The following is a 17142-nucleotide window of genomic DNA, read 5'->3' as shown; positions in this document are numbered from 1 at the left end:
AATGTCTCAACCTTTAAGAATTGAAAGGAAGGTCGGGTAAGAAATCTCACAACACCAGGTTTGTTTATTTTTTCGTCACAAATAGGCTTACGTTCACACTGTAATGAAGTTACTGTGAAAATCCCCTAGTCACCACACTCCGGCGCCTGTTCGGGGACACTGAAGGAGAATTTGCCATGACCAATGCACCTAACCAGCACGTCTTTCAGACTGTGGGAGGAAACCCACACAGGCACAGGGAGAATGTGCAGACTCCACACAGACAGCGACCTAAGCCGGGAATCGAATCCAGGTGAGGCAGCAGTGCTAACTACTGCACCACTTTGCATCCCAACAGGTTTATATGGAATCACGAGTTTTTGGTGTGTTGCTCCTTCATCAGGTGAAAGGAAGGTGACAGGGTCTATCGCCTTTGCAAATGAACCAGCGCCTTTGTCCAGCCTGGGTTATGAAATACAAATGCCCTTCGTACAGCTTTCCTTGAATTTGATTTGTGCAACCATAGAAGGTCATTAGTGGTTCTTCAGGGATAACGAGGTGTGAGTTTCCCTGTCACTGCCAAGTACAGCTTCTTCAGTTCAAAGTCACAGATAGACATAGATTCAGACATTTCAGGTCTTTTATCAGTTTAAAATTTGTAGAAACAGCAATGATCAGAACTATATATATAATAAATATATGTATTATATATATGTTATGTGAATTGGTTATGTAAAATTGCCCTTAGTGTCGGGGGATTAGCAAGGTAAACATATGGGGTTTTGGGGATAGATCCTGGGTGGGATTGTTGGTGCAGACTTGATGGGCCAAGTGGCCTCCTTCTGCACTGTAGGGATTGTATGATTCTTACCATAGGAAAAATATACAGGATGAGACCTTATTCCATCACATAAGATAAAGGTGGTTCCCACACACCTTGATGTCAGTCTAACAACACCAGCTTTACACTGGCTTATTTTGTAATTGTAAGACATCTTTTTGACACTCATGCTCTTTCTCCATCCACTAAATACCCCCTGGTAAATTAGATTCTCTGCGGGATCATAATTTTAAGTTTCTTTAACCAAACTGAATCCAACTAGAATGCGAGTACTTCCCTCCTCTTGCCCACTCTGATGCATCTTTTCTTCTCGCTCACGTACCGGGTGGATTTGTCAAAATTCACACGGCTTTCAACTGGAATGGGATTCTGAAACTTACAACGTGTGTTGGGTTTCCAGATTCCGGACTTTAGCGACAAGCTCCCAGGGCAGAAGCTGGCTTTGAGACCTTTCAGCCGTTCGATTCCCAACAGGGCAACTTCCTGCCAAAGGTCAAAGCTTTGATTGCGATAATGATCAACAATGATCATCTGAAGAATTCCGGACAGGAAACAGAATAGGAATACGGAACGCAGTCTACAGCATTCCACCTGGTAATAGCTGGCATTTGGTAATGTCCTTCATTCCTTTCCTTTTAAAATTTGCAGACTTGATTACAGCACAAAGTAACAATGGAAGAACAAATCACATGATTTTCTTCATTGAAGTAACTAACACTACATTCTGCACTCTCTCCTTTTTCCTTCTCTGTGCCTTGTCTGTCCAGCGGGCAAGAAACAATGCTTCTTACTGTATTCTAATACATGTGACAATAATAAATCAAATCAAAGTAGAACTATTTTAATAAAAATAAATCTTTCACAGCATTTCTCTTAGCATTGCTTGGCGAGAACTGGTTTATGGCATTGTGCTGTTGGACAAAGCAAGCAACACGTGCAACTGATTGAGACCAGAGCAAAATTTTATCAATAGGATATCAAAAAAATCATATTTCTTGACACACTTTCCTTGGTAACTTGTGCCATAAATCCCCGTGTCCACATTTATAATGGGAACAGTAAATTTGCCACGCTGTTAACAGTAGCATAGCGATTATGTTACTGGCCGAGGCAGTAATCCAGAGGTCTGGGATCAAATCCTACCATGGCATCTAGGGAAGTAAATTAAATAAATCGGGAATTAGAAACTAGTCTCAATAATGGTGGGAGTGTAACTACTGTATTGTTGTAAAAATCCCTCCCAGTTCACTATGTCCTTTTAAGTTCAAAGTTTATTTATCCGTGTCACACGTAGGCTTACATTAACACCATGATGAAGTTACTGTGAAAATCCCCCAGTCGCCATGCTCTGGCACCTGTTCGGGTAAACTGAGGGAGAATTTAGCATGGCTGATGCACCTAACCAGCATGTCTTTCCAATTGTGGAAGGAAGCCAGAGCACCCGGAGGAAACTCACGCATACACAGGGAGAAGTTGCAGACTCCGCACAGACAGTGACTCAAGTTAGGAATCAAAACCAGGTCCCGGGAGCTGTGAGGCAGCAGTGCTAACCACTGTGCCATCCGTGCCACCCCTTTAGGTCAGAAGATCTGCCGTCCTTATCTAGTCTGTCTTATAGGTGACTCCTGACCCACAATAATGATGTTGGCTCTTTATTCTGAAATGACCTGGAGTGTCAGAGTGTTATCCCGACCCACTGCACCTGCTGTGTGACTGCCACCATCCCATGGACTCCAGAGGTTCAAGGGAATGCCACCTTCTCAAGGGCAATTAAGGATGGCAGAATAAATGCCAACTTTACCAGCCGTGGCTACCTCCTGTGAATGTATAGGAACAAAGGAATTTGAAGCGAGAGTAGGCATCTGCACATCGACTTTCTGCGATTCACGAACAAAGGCACCCAGATCCTTCTGCCCGGATGCATTCTGAATCTGTTTTCCATTCAGATAATAATTTGCCCTTCTATTTCTTCGGAAAACAAAATGCACGTTCCCAACAAGTATAGACATTACTGTCCCTCTGTTCTGCATTTTCCAGCCCCTCACCCCACACTGCAGAGAAACTCTTATGCACCAAGCAGCTCTATTTCTATGGCCCCTCACATCATCTCTGGTTCTGGTGCTCAACCAGAAGTAGTAATCGTTGAATAAAAGTCAGAATGGGGACTGAGTCATGCCTGTGTATCCCTGGTCCAGTTACTCTCAGGCTTTATATCCTCTTCTCATGAGGATTAAATTCACCCTTCATTACATTTGGCCAGCATCACAGGAAATCAACGTGGGGAACTTTTAAATGCATAAAAGAATGAAAACTGCTGAATTTTTCCGGGTACAATAAGTGTCCAATGATCCAAAATAAGAATCAACCAAAGAAATTCAAGTTGTGGCACAGTGGTTAGCACTGCTGCCTCACAGCACCAGGAATCTGGGTTCGATTCCACCCTTAAGTCACTGCCTGTGTGGAGTCTGCATGTTCTCCCTGTGTCTGCCTGGGTTTCCTCTGGGTGCTCTGGTTTCCTCCCACAGTGCGAAGATGTGCAGGTTAGGTGGATTGGTCATGCTGAATTGCCCCCTTAGTGTCCAAAGATGTGTCGGTTAGATGGATTGACCATGCTAAATTGTCCCTTAGTGTCCATAGATATGCAGGTTAGGTGGATTGGCCATGATAAATCGCCCCTTCATGTCTCAATGTGTGTAGGTTAGATGGATTAGCCATGGTAAATATGTGGTGTTATGGGGATTGGGCAGGGTGAGAGCCTGGGTAAGAAAGAATGTTCCTGATGGTGGGGGAGTCCAGGTGATAAGGGTCACAGTTTGAGGATAAGGTATAAAGCTTTCAGGGCTGAGGTGGGGAGAAATTTCTTCTCACAGAGAGTGGTGAATGTGTGGAATTCACTACCACTGAAAGTAATTGTGGCCAAAATGTTATCTGATTTCAAGAAGAAATTAGATATAGCTCTTGGGGCTAAAGGAATCAAGAGCTATGGGGGAGAAGGTGGGATCAGGATATTAAATTCGATGATCATGACTGAAATGATTGACGGAGCAGGCTCGAGGGGCCGAATGGCCTACTGCTTCTATTTTCTAGGTTTCTAAGATGCTCTGCCAGAGAGTTGGTGAAGACTCAATGGGCCAAATAGTCTCCTTCTGCACTGTAGGGATGCTATTGATTCTATGAAATAGTAATTTAGCATACTGCCTGTAAGTTTAATCCTTGTAAAAGCAAATAACCTTCACAACAGGTGAAAAGTAAAGATTTACACTTGATGCTAAAATACAAGACAAGGAAACTTCTGTAATTTTCACAAAGTTTATTCTGTAAAAAAAAAGCCTCTTAAAAATGTTACAAAGAAACAGTATAAAACAGAGTAGTCAATAATGCCTTTCAACAAGTCTAACATGATACGTTCAATTACATTGAACTCCTTTTTACATCTCATCTAGAAATATACAGTGAAATGACATAACTCAGTCACTGCACATCAGATGTGCATGACACTACTGGGACAGATAATAGATGGAAGTTGCTGCCTCTCCAAGGCCAAGATTTTGCCAGATGTATTACTTCTTCCTCCACAAAGACAGCTCCTTGTTAAATTTTCACATTTTTTGGGAAACAACAACACAAGACACTTGCCAAAAAACAAAAAGAAAGCCCTCCCTCGTTTCAGAAAATGAGAAGCTTAGAAGTTGAGTTTCCGCTCGGCAATCAGTTTGAAATTGCTTTCGAAAACCACCTCGCTCACGAGAGAAGCAAAGGTTAGTAAACTCCAATATGTACAAAAAAAAATAAAGAAAAGCCATTATTAATGAGCTTACAATATACTCCGGTGGCAGCCTCGCAACATCATTAATAAATTCAAACTAATAGTTTCCTTCCGCCAGTCTTAATTCTTCACAGAGATACTTCATCAACGGTGGGTCAATAATACTGAATAAAGGGCAGGGAGATTACATTTTTGGTAATGAAAAACAGCATCATCTCACTCTGTCAGCACCAAGTAGCTTATTTAGCCGGAGGGATGGTTTGGAGATCAAAACCTGGTTACTGTTGTCCGTGCAGGTAAGCCTGATCCAGGATAATACTTCCCTTGTTCTGGGACATTGGAAATGCCCCACACTATGGTTTGGGAATTCAAGGGTTCCCTAGATATTGGAGGTCCCAAATCTGAGACATACGGGAGACACCAGGAAAAGACCAAGCACTTCTCCAGAAAGGGAAGACCACAGGCCAGTTATAGAATCGTAGAATCCCAACAGTGCAGGGAATCGATGATTCGGCCCATCTGCACCGATCACAATACCACCAAGTTCCTACCCCCATAACCCTGTGCGTTTACCCTAGCTAGCCCTCCCTGACACTAAAGGGGCAATTTAGCGTGGCCAATCCACCTAACCCACACATCTTCAGAGTGTGGGAGGAAACAGGAGCATCTGGAGGAAACCCGGACGGACGTGGGGAGAAAGTGCAGACTCCATACAGACAGTGGCCCGAGGCCGAGAATCGAACCTCGGTCCCCAGCATTGTGAGGCAGCAGTGCCAACCATTGTGCCACTGTGCTGCCCCAGTCAACAAGGACCATCCTCATGCACACACTTGCAGACAACCAAAAGGTGACAATTGGGCGAAGACCCTCTATCAAGGCTACATCCCACCCTCTTGGACTCATGAGGTCCATGGCACAATGGAGGAGAATGATACTGAGGTCACATTGATGGATTATTGACTCAAGACCTGACAGTGCCAAATATTTCTTCCTGAGCCTAAACGTAATTGTTGCTTGTATACTGGGTGGGATTTTCCCATCCCGCTCGCCACAGGAATCGTAGCGGGCAGGGATACGGATCTTGACCTCCGATGGGGTACCCGTCTTGGGGCCTTGAGTGTAACCGGAAAATGCCACCCGTTGTCTTGGCACTTATTCTCGCTGTTGGATGCTGCCAAGTTCTATTAACATTTCTGAGATTTCATTCTCAGTTAAGGGGAGAATCTTATCTATCATTGTGACACATGACGTTCAAATGAAATTAATATCCTCAGAATTCGCACATTTCTATTTCTATAATTTCATAACCATTAATCGGGGAGGGGATAAGTTAGATACAAAGCCCTTTTTCTTTAAAGAGGGATTTCAGTGCTTGGAGCACTGTTGGAAAATAACATTTCTCAATAGCTGCTTTCATTCTATCACATTTCTACTTGACAATTTTTCTAACCCCGCGAACTAGCCGTTTGGAGTTGGTTGGCAGTAAGTATCCAGTCAAAATATACCTGGAGGTGTTCATTTTTCTTATCGTTAAAAGTGCTGCTGACAAAGTGTGTGCGCGCGTGCCACAGTACAGTTAACTAGGTTCAGCATGTAATGGACTGAGAGAATGAGGTGTGGTGGCGAGCAAAGCAATCGAGGCAGGCACGGCGAAGAAACATTAACATAACATGTGCACAGAGCATCTTTCGTGTGAGCGCGCACTCATGCGCGACATCTGGACAGGGACAGCCAGCTGGCTCCATTCTCCCCTCTCGTTCAGTTCTTGGGTTGCCTGTAAAATAGACGGGTGCATCGTCAGTCACGAGTGAAAGCTTCGCTCCGAGTTTGACAACGGGCTAGGCCAATATGAAACAAGCCTTCAATAAAACTCCCCTTTGGGAGCCGTATAAAAACAGGTTGTAGTCCAGAGTCTGCTACAGCGAAAGGAACTGTGTCCTGTGTATTTTCTTCATTAACCAGGGAGCCATAATGTGTATTTTTATCAACGTCTGGCATTTATCAAGAGAGTGTTGTAAGTAGGGCTTATTGCATGTTCGTTCCAGGTCCCATTAACTACTTCATGTTGGTCAAATGTTACAATTGTAAGTTATCCCAAAGGCTCAGTGACGCATCTAAGCTACAGAATAGACAGGTTGCTGCCTCAAAACCCCGGTTGGTGCTCAGCTTCTCAATCTCAGTGCAGGCTGAGCTCGGGGGTTACAGTAAGTGACCGCAATGTTTATGAGAAGGGAGAAACACGGATCAGTGCTCCCACTCCGAATCGGGACAGAACGACCCAAACTTTTGTTTTATTCATTCCTGGGACATGGGGGGTGCGGCGGGGGGGTGGGGGGGGGGGGGGTCGCTGGTTGGCCCAGCATTTATTGCCCATCCCTAGTTAACTCTTGTAGGTTACAGCACTTGAGATGCAGATCCAGGTGCTGTGAATGTTTGAGACCCGACTACCAATTTAGGCAGTGAATTCCTGATGTCCACCACCCTCTGCGTGAAAAAATATTTCCTCAGGTCCCCTCGGCTTGGGTCACTGCCTGTGAGGAGGTTGCACGTTCTCCCTGCATGGGTTCCCTCCGGGTGGTCCGGTTTCCTCCCACAGTCCAAAGATATGCAAGTTAGGTGAATTGGCCATGCCAAATTCTCCCTCAGTGTACCCGAATAGGTGCCAAATTGTGGCATCTAGGGGATTGTCACAGTAGCTTCATTGCAGTGTTAATGTAAGCCTAGTTGTGATGAACAAAATAAAACTTTAAATCTATGGCCCTCATATCTGACCCCTCATCTCGGGGAAACAGGACTTCCCTGTCTATACTATCTAGACCCCCTCACAATTTTATACGCCTAATTTTTTTTTATTTTTTTCATGGAACGTGGACGTTGCTGGCGTGGCTAGTATTTATTCTCAATCCCTAATTGCCCTCAAACTGAGTAGCAGTTAAGAATCAACCACATTGCCATGGCTTCAGAAACGCATGTAGCCCAGACCTGGTAAGGATGGCAGATTTCCTTCCCTAAGGCACACCAGAAAACTAGACGGTGTGTGACCACATGGCGAAACCAGGCTTAAGTGAAGACGTTACGCCTCCCACAGTCAAATAGCTTACCAGCAGATCTCACACGAGAATCATAGAACCCTACAGTTCAGAAAGAGGCCCTTCGGCCCATCGAGTCTGCACCAAACACAATCCCACCCAGGCCCTACCCCCATACGCCTACATATTATACCCACTAAAACCCTCTGACCTACGCATCCCCAGACACTAAGGGGCAATTTCTTACCATGGCCTATTAACCTGACCGTGGAGAGGTGCCAGGGAATGACAGCGCCTCCCTAAGAAAGCGTATATATAAAGGGGGAAGGATCCTTTCGGAATAGGAAGCAGAGGAAAATGGAGATAACTGAAAGATTTTTCCTCAGATTACCAATGATTAAAGGCTTGGCATTGTTCGTAGGAAAAGTTGCAGACCTTGGATTGGGTTTCACAATTAATAACAGATGTGCCCATTGGTGTTGCACAGGCGTGTGAGCAGCCTATAGTGTATATTTTAAAAATGGTTGTGACATGTTTCTATCCTTGTCCTTTGTGTTCACAACCAGGATGGTTCATTACTGGGGTGACAAGGATGGCCAGCTGAACTATCAATGCACGATTCCCCCCTTTAAGTAGCACTCGCAGTAGCAAGAGGGAGGGGCTGTCTAAATACAGCCTTAACCCTGTCAGGATAGATTATTTATACCTTCTAGTCGTTCAGTTCATTGGAATGCAAATGCTAAAAATATTGTGACGACTTGACTGGAGTTGAGAGGGCAATGATGGGGAAAATAAGAGAATCCATCAGTACTGAGATCCATAATTATCCAGCAAGTACAATATTCAGCTTGAATATGTTTGTAATGAAAGGCTGTCAAAAAACCAGGTCAAATGAGGCAAGACTGTATTGATTGCTATAGTCATGCAGAAGGAATGTCAACTGTTTCTACTGCAGTCTCTATATTTTGGACCAACAATTATGTAAATCTAGATGTTTGCAACAGAACATTGTCAGTTTAATAAAATATTCGGCAATACAACTAAAATAAAATATTCCGCGTGTTCAAACTCGTTTATTTCAAACCATGGGCGGGATTCTTCCGACCTCGCTCACAGCCAGGATTCTCCAGTCCCGCTGCAGAGAACGGAGATTTGGCTGGGCGCCAAATTCTCCACTGTCGCTGGTGGCGATGACGGCAGGAGATTCCCAGCCCGTGTCGTCGCAGGATCATTGAACTTCCAGAACAGACGTCTGGACCAATTTTGCCAGTGCGAGCAGCCCAGCCAAACACTTTCGCTCCAAACCCACTTCCCCTTCTCCCTTCCATGCCCCCACAATATCTTCCCGCGGGTATTTATCTAATTCTGTCTGGTGGGGGGGAACGTTCAATAAACTCATCCTTCTAATGCACGTTTATTCATTAACAAACATACACTAGAACGTTTATTAGCGTTCTAATAATGTTAGAACACCCTCAGAGCGCCCCAGAGCACAAAATCCAGGCTGGTACACCAGTGCAGGACTGAGAGAGTGCAACATTGCTGGAGGTGCTGTCTTTCTCAAAGCAAAATTAAACAGAAGCCCGGCCTTCTCTCCCAAGAGGTTGATCCAACAGCGTGATTTTAAAGAGAAAAAAGGGGGCTTTGCTCCCAGTGTTGTGGTCTATATCGATCCTTCAACCAATCCCACTAAAACAGATCATCTGCTCGTTATCACACTGTGACTTGTGGGAGCTTGCTCTGCACAAAATAGCTGCCGTCTTTCCCACACTACAACATTGCAAAATTACTTCAACTGTCTTCAAAATGCTTTGGGACAGCCAGTGGGGTGTGAAAGGCGCCATGTAAATGTAAACCTTTGCGTTGCAGTTGATTTTAAATGATTTTAGTTGTTTTACTAATTGCACAATTCTTAGCTTATTTAAAATCTTACCTATTTGTCTTCCTTTCCCAAAGGTACAAGAACTTGGAATGCAGGCAAATCTTCCTCCCGGTCTTCAGCGTGGCTCTGAAATGGAATCAAAGTGCACAACAATCAAAAGAAACCCTTCAACCGTGTCCGAGTGAGGATTCAAAGCATTTGTCTTCATTACAGGTCTAAACATTCTCTACACTGGCGCTGGGATAACTACTTCTTCTTCCCCCCCTGCCCCTCCCCGTAGTTAGTTGTTTTTTTCTAAAGGAATGATGTGAGAAAATGAAAATCCGTGTGAGAGAAAGACAGCTGGGACAGGGTTTTCCAATCACGTTCGCTCCAAAGCCAAAACATCCCACCTGAGGTCAACAGACCTCTGCAAAGTCTGAGTCCCATCCGTTACAATTCCCCAGGCAGGCTGCATGGGATAATTCCACCCCTAGTTTATCAATTCTATTGGAAGGTTAGCGAAATCAGTCACCAGAAGTTAAAATCACCGAAAGTAATAACTTGCCAACATTGATAAATGTATATTAAAATGTGCCTAGCTCATACTAGTGTTTGAGACATAGACTACATTAGATCATAGGGTCCCTACAGTGCAAAGGAGGCCATCTGGCCCATTGAGCCTGCACTGCCAATAATCTCACTGAGGCCCTATCCTCGTAACCCAATAGATTTCTAAAGTTTTAAAGTTTCTTTACTAGTGTCACAAGTTGGCTTACATTAACATTGCAATGAAGTTACCGTGAAAATCGCCACACTCCAGCACCTATTCGGGTGCACTGAGGGAGAATTGAGCATTGCCAATGCACTAACCAGAACGCCTTTTGGACTGTGGGAGGAAACCGGAGCACCCAGAAGAAACCCATGCAGACACGGGGAGAATGTGCAGACTCCGCACAGACAACGACCTAAGCCAGGAATCGAACCCGGATCCCTGGTGCTGTGAGGCAGCACTGCTAACTACTGTGCCACCGTGCCACATGTACCCTGCTAATCCCCCGACACTAAGGGGCAATTTAGCATGATCAATCCATCTAATCGGCACATCTTTGGAGTGTGGGAGGAAACTGGAGCACCCAGAGGAAACCCATGCAGACACGGGGAGAATGTGCAAACTCTGCACAGACAGCGACGCAAGCCGGGATCGAACTTGGGTTCTTGGCACTGTGAGGCAGCAGTGCTAACCATTGTGTCACCATTACCATTAAACTATACCATTTTAAAAAGGAGGTACATCAATCAGGCTCCATACAGGCGTCCCTTCATTGATCATTCCACATCTCACTCCAAGCTTTCTTAATTAATGCATTGGAATCAAACGAAACATTGTAGAATGAATGTACCTTTCAAGTCTCTACCCTGCAAGTGAAACCTATTAATAAGGGGTCTGCACAAAGTGCAAAAATATTTGTAGCTGGTAGCACACAGAGAGACCAGGCTTTGGCAGGCATCTGTGTAGCTTAGCAGAATTAGAACAATTACTTAAGGCAATAAACTTCAGAAAAGAGGCACAAACACTCCAAAGGCAAAACAGAGTGGGAAAGTTAAATGTAGGTCATTTCTTTCTATGGTATTTTAGATTCTTTAATCACATATACACTGTAAATTTGTATTGGACATTACGGTCATTTCAGAGGCTAATATTCTTTACATGTTTTCATTTCCTTTTGTACCTTTGTTAGAATTGGTTTGGAATCATTTTCTGTTCCCCCCCCCTCCCGCCTGGCTCCTACTGTGTGACAAGCTACCGCCGCCTGTGGTTAAAAAGGCTGTTCGCTGTTAGCTTAAGAAATCATTCTGATTAACAGTTACACCATCTCTGCAAAGTTCTGAGAAATTTCAAGCCAAGTGCGACAATCTCACGAGGCAAGCACCCCGGGGAACCCAGCCGCAGGGCAAAGGTTTGATGGTGTTACACGAACTTCAATTATAAAAAGTAACGCCAGCCGTCAGCCAACAAGGTGCGGCAAATGAAAGTATTTCGGCCGCGCATTCAGCACTCACATGAGTTGTAGAGGGCAGTTTGGGATGGGGATAACCTGCAGCCCCCGGATGTTCTTCACGTTGATCTGCGTCGCCCCACCTCTGCACATGCACCTGTTCAGAACTGCAGTTGGCTTCCCTGCGGACAGGTAAGCGTAATGAGGTGAGTTAGTCACTAAACTTGAATTGCATAGTCAGCCCTCATTATAAGGCACGCAGTGAAATCATTAATACAAAGGATTGTCCCGTGGACCAACAGATACAGTTAGCCTGGACCAGTGCACTCTTCAGAAAAGGTTAGTCAACATGTGATGCCAACTGATGGCCAGAGATTGAACCTAAATCTTTGGGGGCATTTGATTAGTACAGAAATGCCAGGAGATCTTCATTCAGATCCCAAGCCCTAGGCTAAAACACCATCAGGTACTGCCCCAATAATTTTTAGCACCACTTACACCTATGGAAACAAGCATTTGTTGACTGTGCGCAGTGTGTGACAATCTTATACCAACAAACTATTAGGAAAAAAGAGTCTGAACTGGATGATTTCTTCGTCATCACTGGCTATGATTCACAAATTAAAGATTTTTTTTTCCCCCGATAAATCATGCATCCAGTTATGTTTACAGGACTTCATCTTAATTTGATCTAAATTTATCTGCTCACTTGACCCTTTGACACCGAGGGCAGGATTTTACAGACTCGCTCGTCCCAAAACCAGACAATCCCACCCAAGGTCAATGGACATTTCCATTTCCCCCATCCCATCACCCCGCCGCCCCCCCCCCCGCCCGCTCCGATTCCCATGGTGGGCAGGACTATAAAATTCCGACCCTATTCTCAAAGCAATGTATGAAGAAGGATGGACTGGAAATAAAACATTTTCATCCTTGAAAATGATCAAACCTTTTTATTGTGCTAAAATGCCATGATTTGCTAAGTGCGCTTGTCCTCGTTTGGTGAACATTTTGCTCATGTTTCCCACCATTTTCTGTCGGCAAAATCATTTATTCGGTTAACATCTCACCAGCACTGTCGATTCTGCACTTTCTCCTCAAACAACACTGTACAGCGAGGCAGAATGCCAGTTCATGGACTACACACACACACACACACACACACACACACACACACACACACACACACACACACACACACACACACACACACACACCAGATGAAAATCAGTTTTGAGCCAGAGCCAGTTCAGATGGAGCAGCATGAGGTGGGCCAACAACTAGAATCGAGTGAGTAAAATCTCACCACCTACACCCTGCCACTTAATCTGGAACAGCTGGTAATTCTGAAAGCCAGTTCGGTTAACTGTATACAGTTAAGAACAGCCCAGATAGGAATTACACAACTGATAATGATGCTGGACACTGGGCTAATGCCATCACCTCACAAAGACAAAAACCCCAGCCGACAACTTATCGTCAGGTATAGCACATTGGGCACAGCTTACAGGTGGTTTATCTCTTACAGAAAGATGCTGTTGCAAATTGAAGCTGTTATGTGCTATTGATGGTCATTTCTTAAACCATGATTTCTGCCAAAGCGTAAGGAACTAATTCAGAATCCTCCCCAAACACACAATATTTACACATTACTCAAGGAGGACCTGCTCGCAGTTTATATCTGGCCTCATGCTGTTCCATAGCAACAAGTCTGCAAAGAGTGGACTGGAAGGAAACACAGCCTTCTCTGGCAGCACAACCTTCAGTAACTCATTGACATGAGATGCAGTCACAGAGAATCAATACAAACTGGATAATTTATCATTCAACAAATGTGCAAAGCAATGTCCCAAAACATATTGTACTGGTCAAGTGCACTGATAAGATAAATGTTTATTCTGGAAAGCACTTAAACATAAAAAACTGATTTTGCAGCCCCCTTAGACATTCTTCTTAATCCACTTTACTGTGCAGAGAGGAAAGGTGCACATTACAGACACAATTCCTTTTGTCACTACGCAAAGAGTTATTCCACCGCCTCACCTCCAAGGAGAGCAGCCACTTACCCTGTGTCAGACTGACGCACAGAGTGCCAAGGAGCAGGACGATCACTGCACATGCCTTCGCGTTCATGGCTTGCTGTTTTTTTTGTGGAGGAGTTCACAGGAATCTCAATCTGAGTCGCTCACAAAAAACAGCATGGCTTTGGCAACATTTATATGCTCAGAAGCCACTCCTCTCCGACTCCGATTGGGCCAGAGGGAGTATCTGAAAGCCGCCAGGATACAGTGATTCCTTCCTTCATAATCCTTAGGGATTTTTCAGTTTGTAAAATATACATACCTCTTTGCACAATAGTGTCCAGCTGATGTGTTCAAGAGGGGTCTGAGAAAGGTCTGGCCTCTTCAAGTACACAAGCACATTTAATTTTCTATTCTCTTACTGAGATGTTCAGCCTACACAAAAATCTATGGATGCTTTAAAATTTTACGATTAAGCCCAGAGTTTTTAAACATTCTGTTTGAGTTTTGGGGTTCCCCTAAATTGGCCCAGATAAATCTCAGGAAAGTCCCCAAACTGATTCCTGGCCCGTGCCAGATCCAACGCTTGGTATCAGGATGCACATTTACTGCAGGCTGGGGAGAGGGGGGTCGGGGGGGGGGGATTTGTTTGTTCAGCATCTTGGCCCTTGTTCATTAACCATCGGCCAAACATGAAGCTGAATCCAAGACTTCTCCCGGCCTATCTCAAATACCTATCAGCCCGACAATGTGAGCAATTCAGACCTGACACCAGCGATGAATTATTGTCACGGTGCTGGGATCAACACTTCAAAGCATGTTGGCGGTAATTTCTCCTGCCAAACAAATCAGATATGAACCGGTTAATGAACAGAGGAGCCCACCCTGCTCGCCTATCGCCTTTCTTGACAGCGCCTTGTTAGTTTGTCAGCTGGATAGTGTTAGGCTCCAGACAATATACATATACCCACCTACTCAAGCTAAAGTAGTCTTTCCACCATCTCCGAAACCTGCACTATTCATCAAAAATTCACTCTTCTATATACACCTTTCCTTAACTGACTAGACTGAATCATTCTTTCCCATCTATGACCTTGCTCAACCTCTCTGAATATAACTGCCTCCCAATTCGCGTTTTGTTCATCACCCATCTTTTGGAGATGTCCGATTTTCCTGCTCTCTCTGTACCTTGTGACCATGGCTTATCCAATTCCAGAGGTCGTCTGTGTAATAGTTGACAGCTCAGTTGAGCTCAGATTTTCTGCAGACCATGTCAACCTCACTCCGAAGCCATAAATACTCCTTGGAATGCATCAACTCGTTGTCTTCTTACTGTGCGGAAGAGGTCATTTGACGCATTGAGTCTGCACCACACAATTCCACCCAGGCCCTATTCCCATCACCCCACACTAATCCCCTAACACCAAGGGGCAACTTAGCATGGCCAATTAACCTAACCCGCACATCTTTGGAGCGTGGGAGAAAACTGGATCACCCAGAGAGAATGTGCAAATTCCACAGTGACCCGAGGCCGGAATTGAACCCGGGTCCCTGGCGCTGTGGGGCAGCTGTGCTAACCACTGTGCCACCCTAACCACTGTGCCACCGTGCCATTCAAATGACCCATCTCCTCAGACATAAGGTTATGCTCATGAAACCATTCGTTCTCAGATATTGTCGAATACAAAATCATATAGCAGGAAAGTGAAACATCTCAACACGTAGTAAATTTACTACAATCAGAGCATTTCACTTTGAGAATGAATACTTGGGTTTGATAAATAGCTACAGTGTCCTCATAACCAGTATGAGAAGCAAAGAGTGAGCTATAGGGAAATTCAGAATATTAAAGGTAATATATTAAAAGATATTTGTAAGCTCCTGAAAATCTAACTTTTTGAGCTTCAGGCTTTTAGATGTTCAGATCGCCAACAATCTGTCCTGGTCCCTCCACGCCAATAGTTAAGAAAGCCCATCAACACCCTTACTTTCTCAGGACACTAAGGAAATTCTCACCAACTTTTACAGGTGCACCATAGAAAACATCCTTTCCAAATGTATCACAGCTTGGTACAGCCCCTGCCCTGTCCAAGACCACAAGAAATTACTGTTGGGATGAAGTTACAGGATTTTGACCCAGCGACAGAGAAGAAACGGTGATATACTTCCAAATAGAGATGGTGAGTGACTGGGAGGGAACTTGCAGTTGGTTGAGTTCCCATGTGTCGGCTCTCTTTGCCCTTCTAGACGGTAGTGGTGGTGGGTTTGGAAGATGTTAAGGGGCCTTGATGAGTTCCTACAGTGCTTTTTGGACATGGTACGCATTGCTGCTACTAAGAATCGGTGGTGGAGGTAGTGAATGTTGAATCTGGCAGATGGGATGCTAATCAAGCGGGTTGCTTTGTTTTGGATGGTGTTGAGCTTCTTGAGTGTTGTTGGAGCTGCACCCATCCAGGCAAGTGGGGAGTATTCCATCACACTCCTGATTTGTGTCTTGTAGATGATGGACAGGCTTTGGGGAGTCAGGAGGTGAGTTATTCCCCACAAAATTCCCAGCCTCTGACTTAGCTGTCATGTCATTGGTAGTCCTGATGTGGAACTTCACTGACTGTCCTGTCTGGAGACAGTGCACATCTCTTTAACCTGTGCTTAATGCTATCTCCGCTCACATTGTCTGCGCCTTTAAGACTTGATTAGTTGTAAAGACTTGCATTCTAATCAGTATTCTGTAAACTGGGTGTGTGCCTTTATACGCCCTGTTTGTGATCAGAACTCCCCACTCACCTGACAAAGGAGCAGCGCTCTGAAAGCTAGTGGTGTTTGTTCCAAATAAACCTGTTGGACTTTAACCTGGTGTTGTGAGACTTCTTACTTAGCTGTCATGGCCACAGTATTTATATGGTTGGTCCAGTGCACATTCTGGTCAATGGTAACCCCTAGGATGTTGATAAAGGGAATTTCATTCAAATGCCACAGGGGAGATGGTAAAATTCTCTCTAACTGGTTGGGTCGCAGTACAGGTTTTGGTTAATAGTAACCAACCTAATGTTAATAGTGGGGAAGTCAGTGACGGTAATGCCATAGAACGCCCAGGGGGGATAGTTACATTCCCTATTGTTGGAGATGGTGAGCGCCTGGCACCTGTGTGACACAAATGTTAAAAACAGACAAGAGAGTAAATAATCCCATTTAAAAGTTAACTCCATTATTAAATATTTGGATTATAACACAATAGCGACAAATCACATGAGACTATTTTACCTCAGCTTTCAAGTTAGCAACAAATGAGAAAGTTGAATTTGTGATCAGATAATGCCCAATTCTTTAACCATGGAATAATTGAATAGATTTGCCATTTCATATCTAGGATTGAGTATAGCGTAAGCTATTTTGAAAATGCACCTATATAATTGTAGTATCAAAGTGGATATATTCTATATTTGAATGAGGCATTGACTGTTACTCAAAGTACGGGGCTTCCAACATAGAGCATGGTTTCTCATTGGTTTAGTGGTTAGTATCTCTGCCTGTCATGCAAGTGACTGGGGTTTAATTCCCCGACAGGGAGCTTACGAAGTTTTCCCTACCATGCACAGGTAGAGTGTTTTTTTGGGGGTGGCACAGTGGTTAGCACTGCTGCCTCAC

At 44.4% G+C, this 17142-nt stretch overlaps 1 protein-coding gene across 1 annotated transcript; it reads right to left on the bottom strand.

Moving 5' to 3' along the window:
* Positions 1 to 4383: 4383 nt before the first annotated feature.
* Positions 4384 to 13657, bottom strand: LOC145360540 (stromal cell-derived factor 1-like). The gene is made up of 4 exons (XM_080215812.1): positions 13543 to 13657; positions 11541 to 11658; positions 9549 to 9623; positions 4384 to 6360 (listed from the first exon to the last, which is right to left on the bottom strand). The coding sequence occupies exons 1-4, from the start codon at positions 13607 to 13609 to the stop codon at positions 6345 to 6347; spliced, it is 276 nt and encodes a 91-aa protein (XP_080071938.1). The 5' UTR covers positions 13610 to 13657; the 3' UTR covers positions 4384 to 6344.
* Positions 13658 to 17142: the final 3485 nt, after the last annotated feature.

The sequence above is a fragment of the Carcharhinus amblyrhynchos genome, chromosome 31 (assembly GCF_965287045.1).
Source record: "Carcharhinus amblyrhynchos chromosome 31, sCarAmb.v2.hapA, whole genome shotgun sequence".
Lineage (NCBI taxonomy): Eukaryota > Metazoa > Chordata > Chondrichthyes > Carcharhiniformes > Carcharhinidae > Carcharhinus > Carcharhinus amblyrhynchos.
Note: the sequence above shows the minus strand (reverse complement) of the source record. Positions and strands in the feature narration are given on the sequence as shown.

What these genes read in the sequence shown, in the direction of transcription:
- LOC145360540 (XM_080215812.1), bottom strand. Translation starts at nt 13,609, where the DNA reads ATGAACGCGAAGGCATGTGCAGTGATCGTCCTGCTCCTTGGCACTCTG. An exon ending in GTGCGTCAGTCTGACACAGG is followed by an intron (nt 11,659 to 13,542) that starts GTAAGTGGCTGC and finishes ACCTGTCCGCAG; the next exon opens with GGAAGCCAACTGCAGTTCTG. An exon ending in AACTGCCCTCTACAACTCAT is followed by an intron (nt 9,624 to 11,540) that starts GTGAGTGCTGAA and finishes ATTCCATTTCAG; the next exon opens with AGCCACGCTGAAGACCGGGA.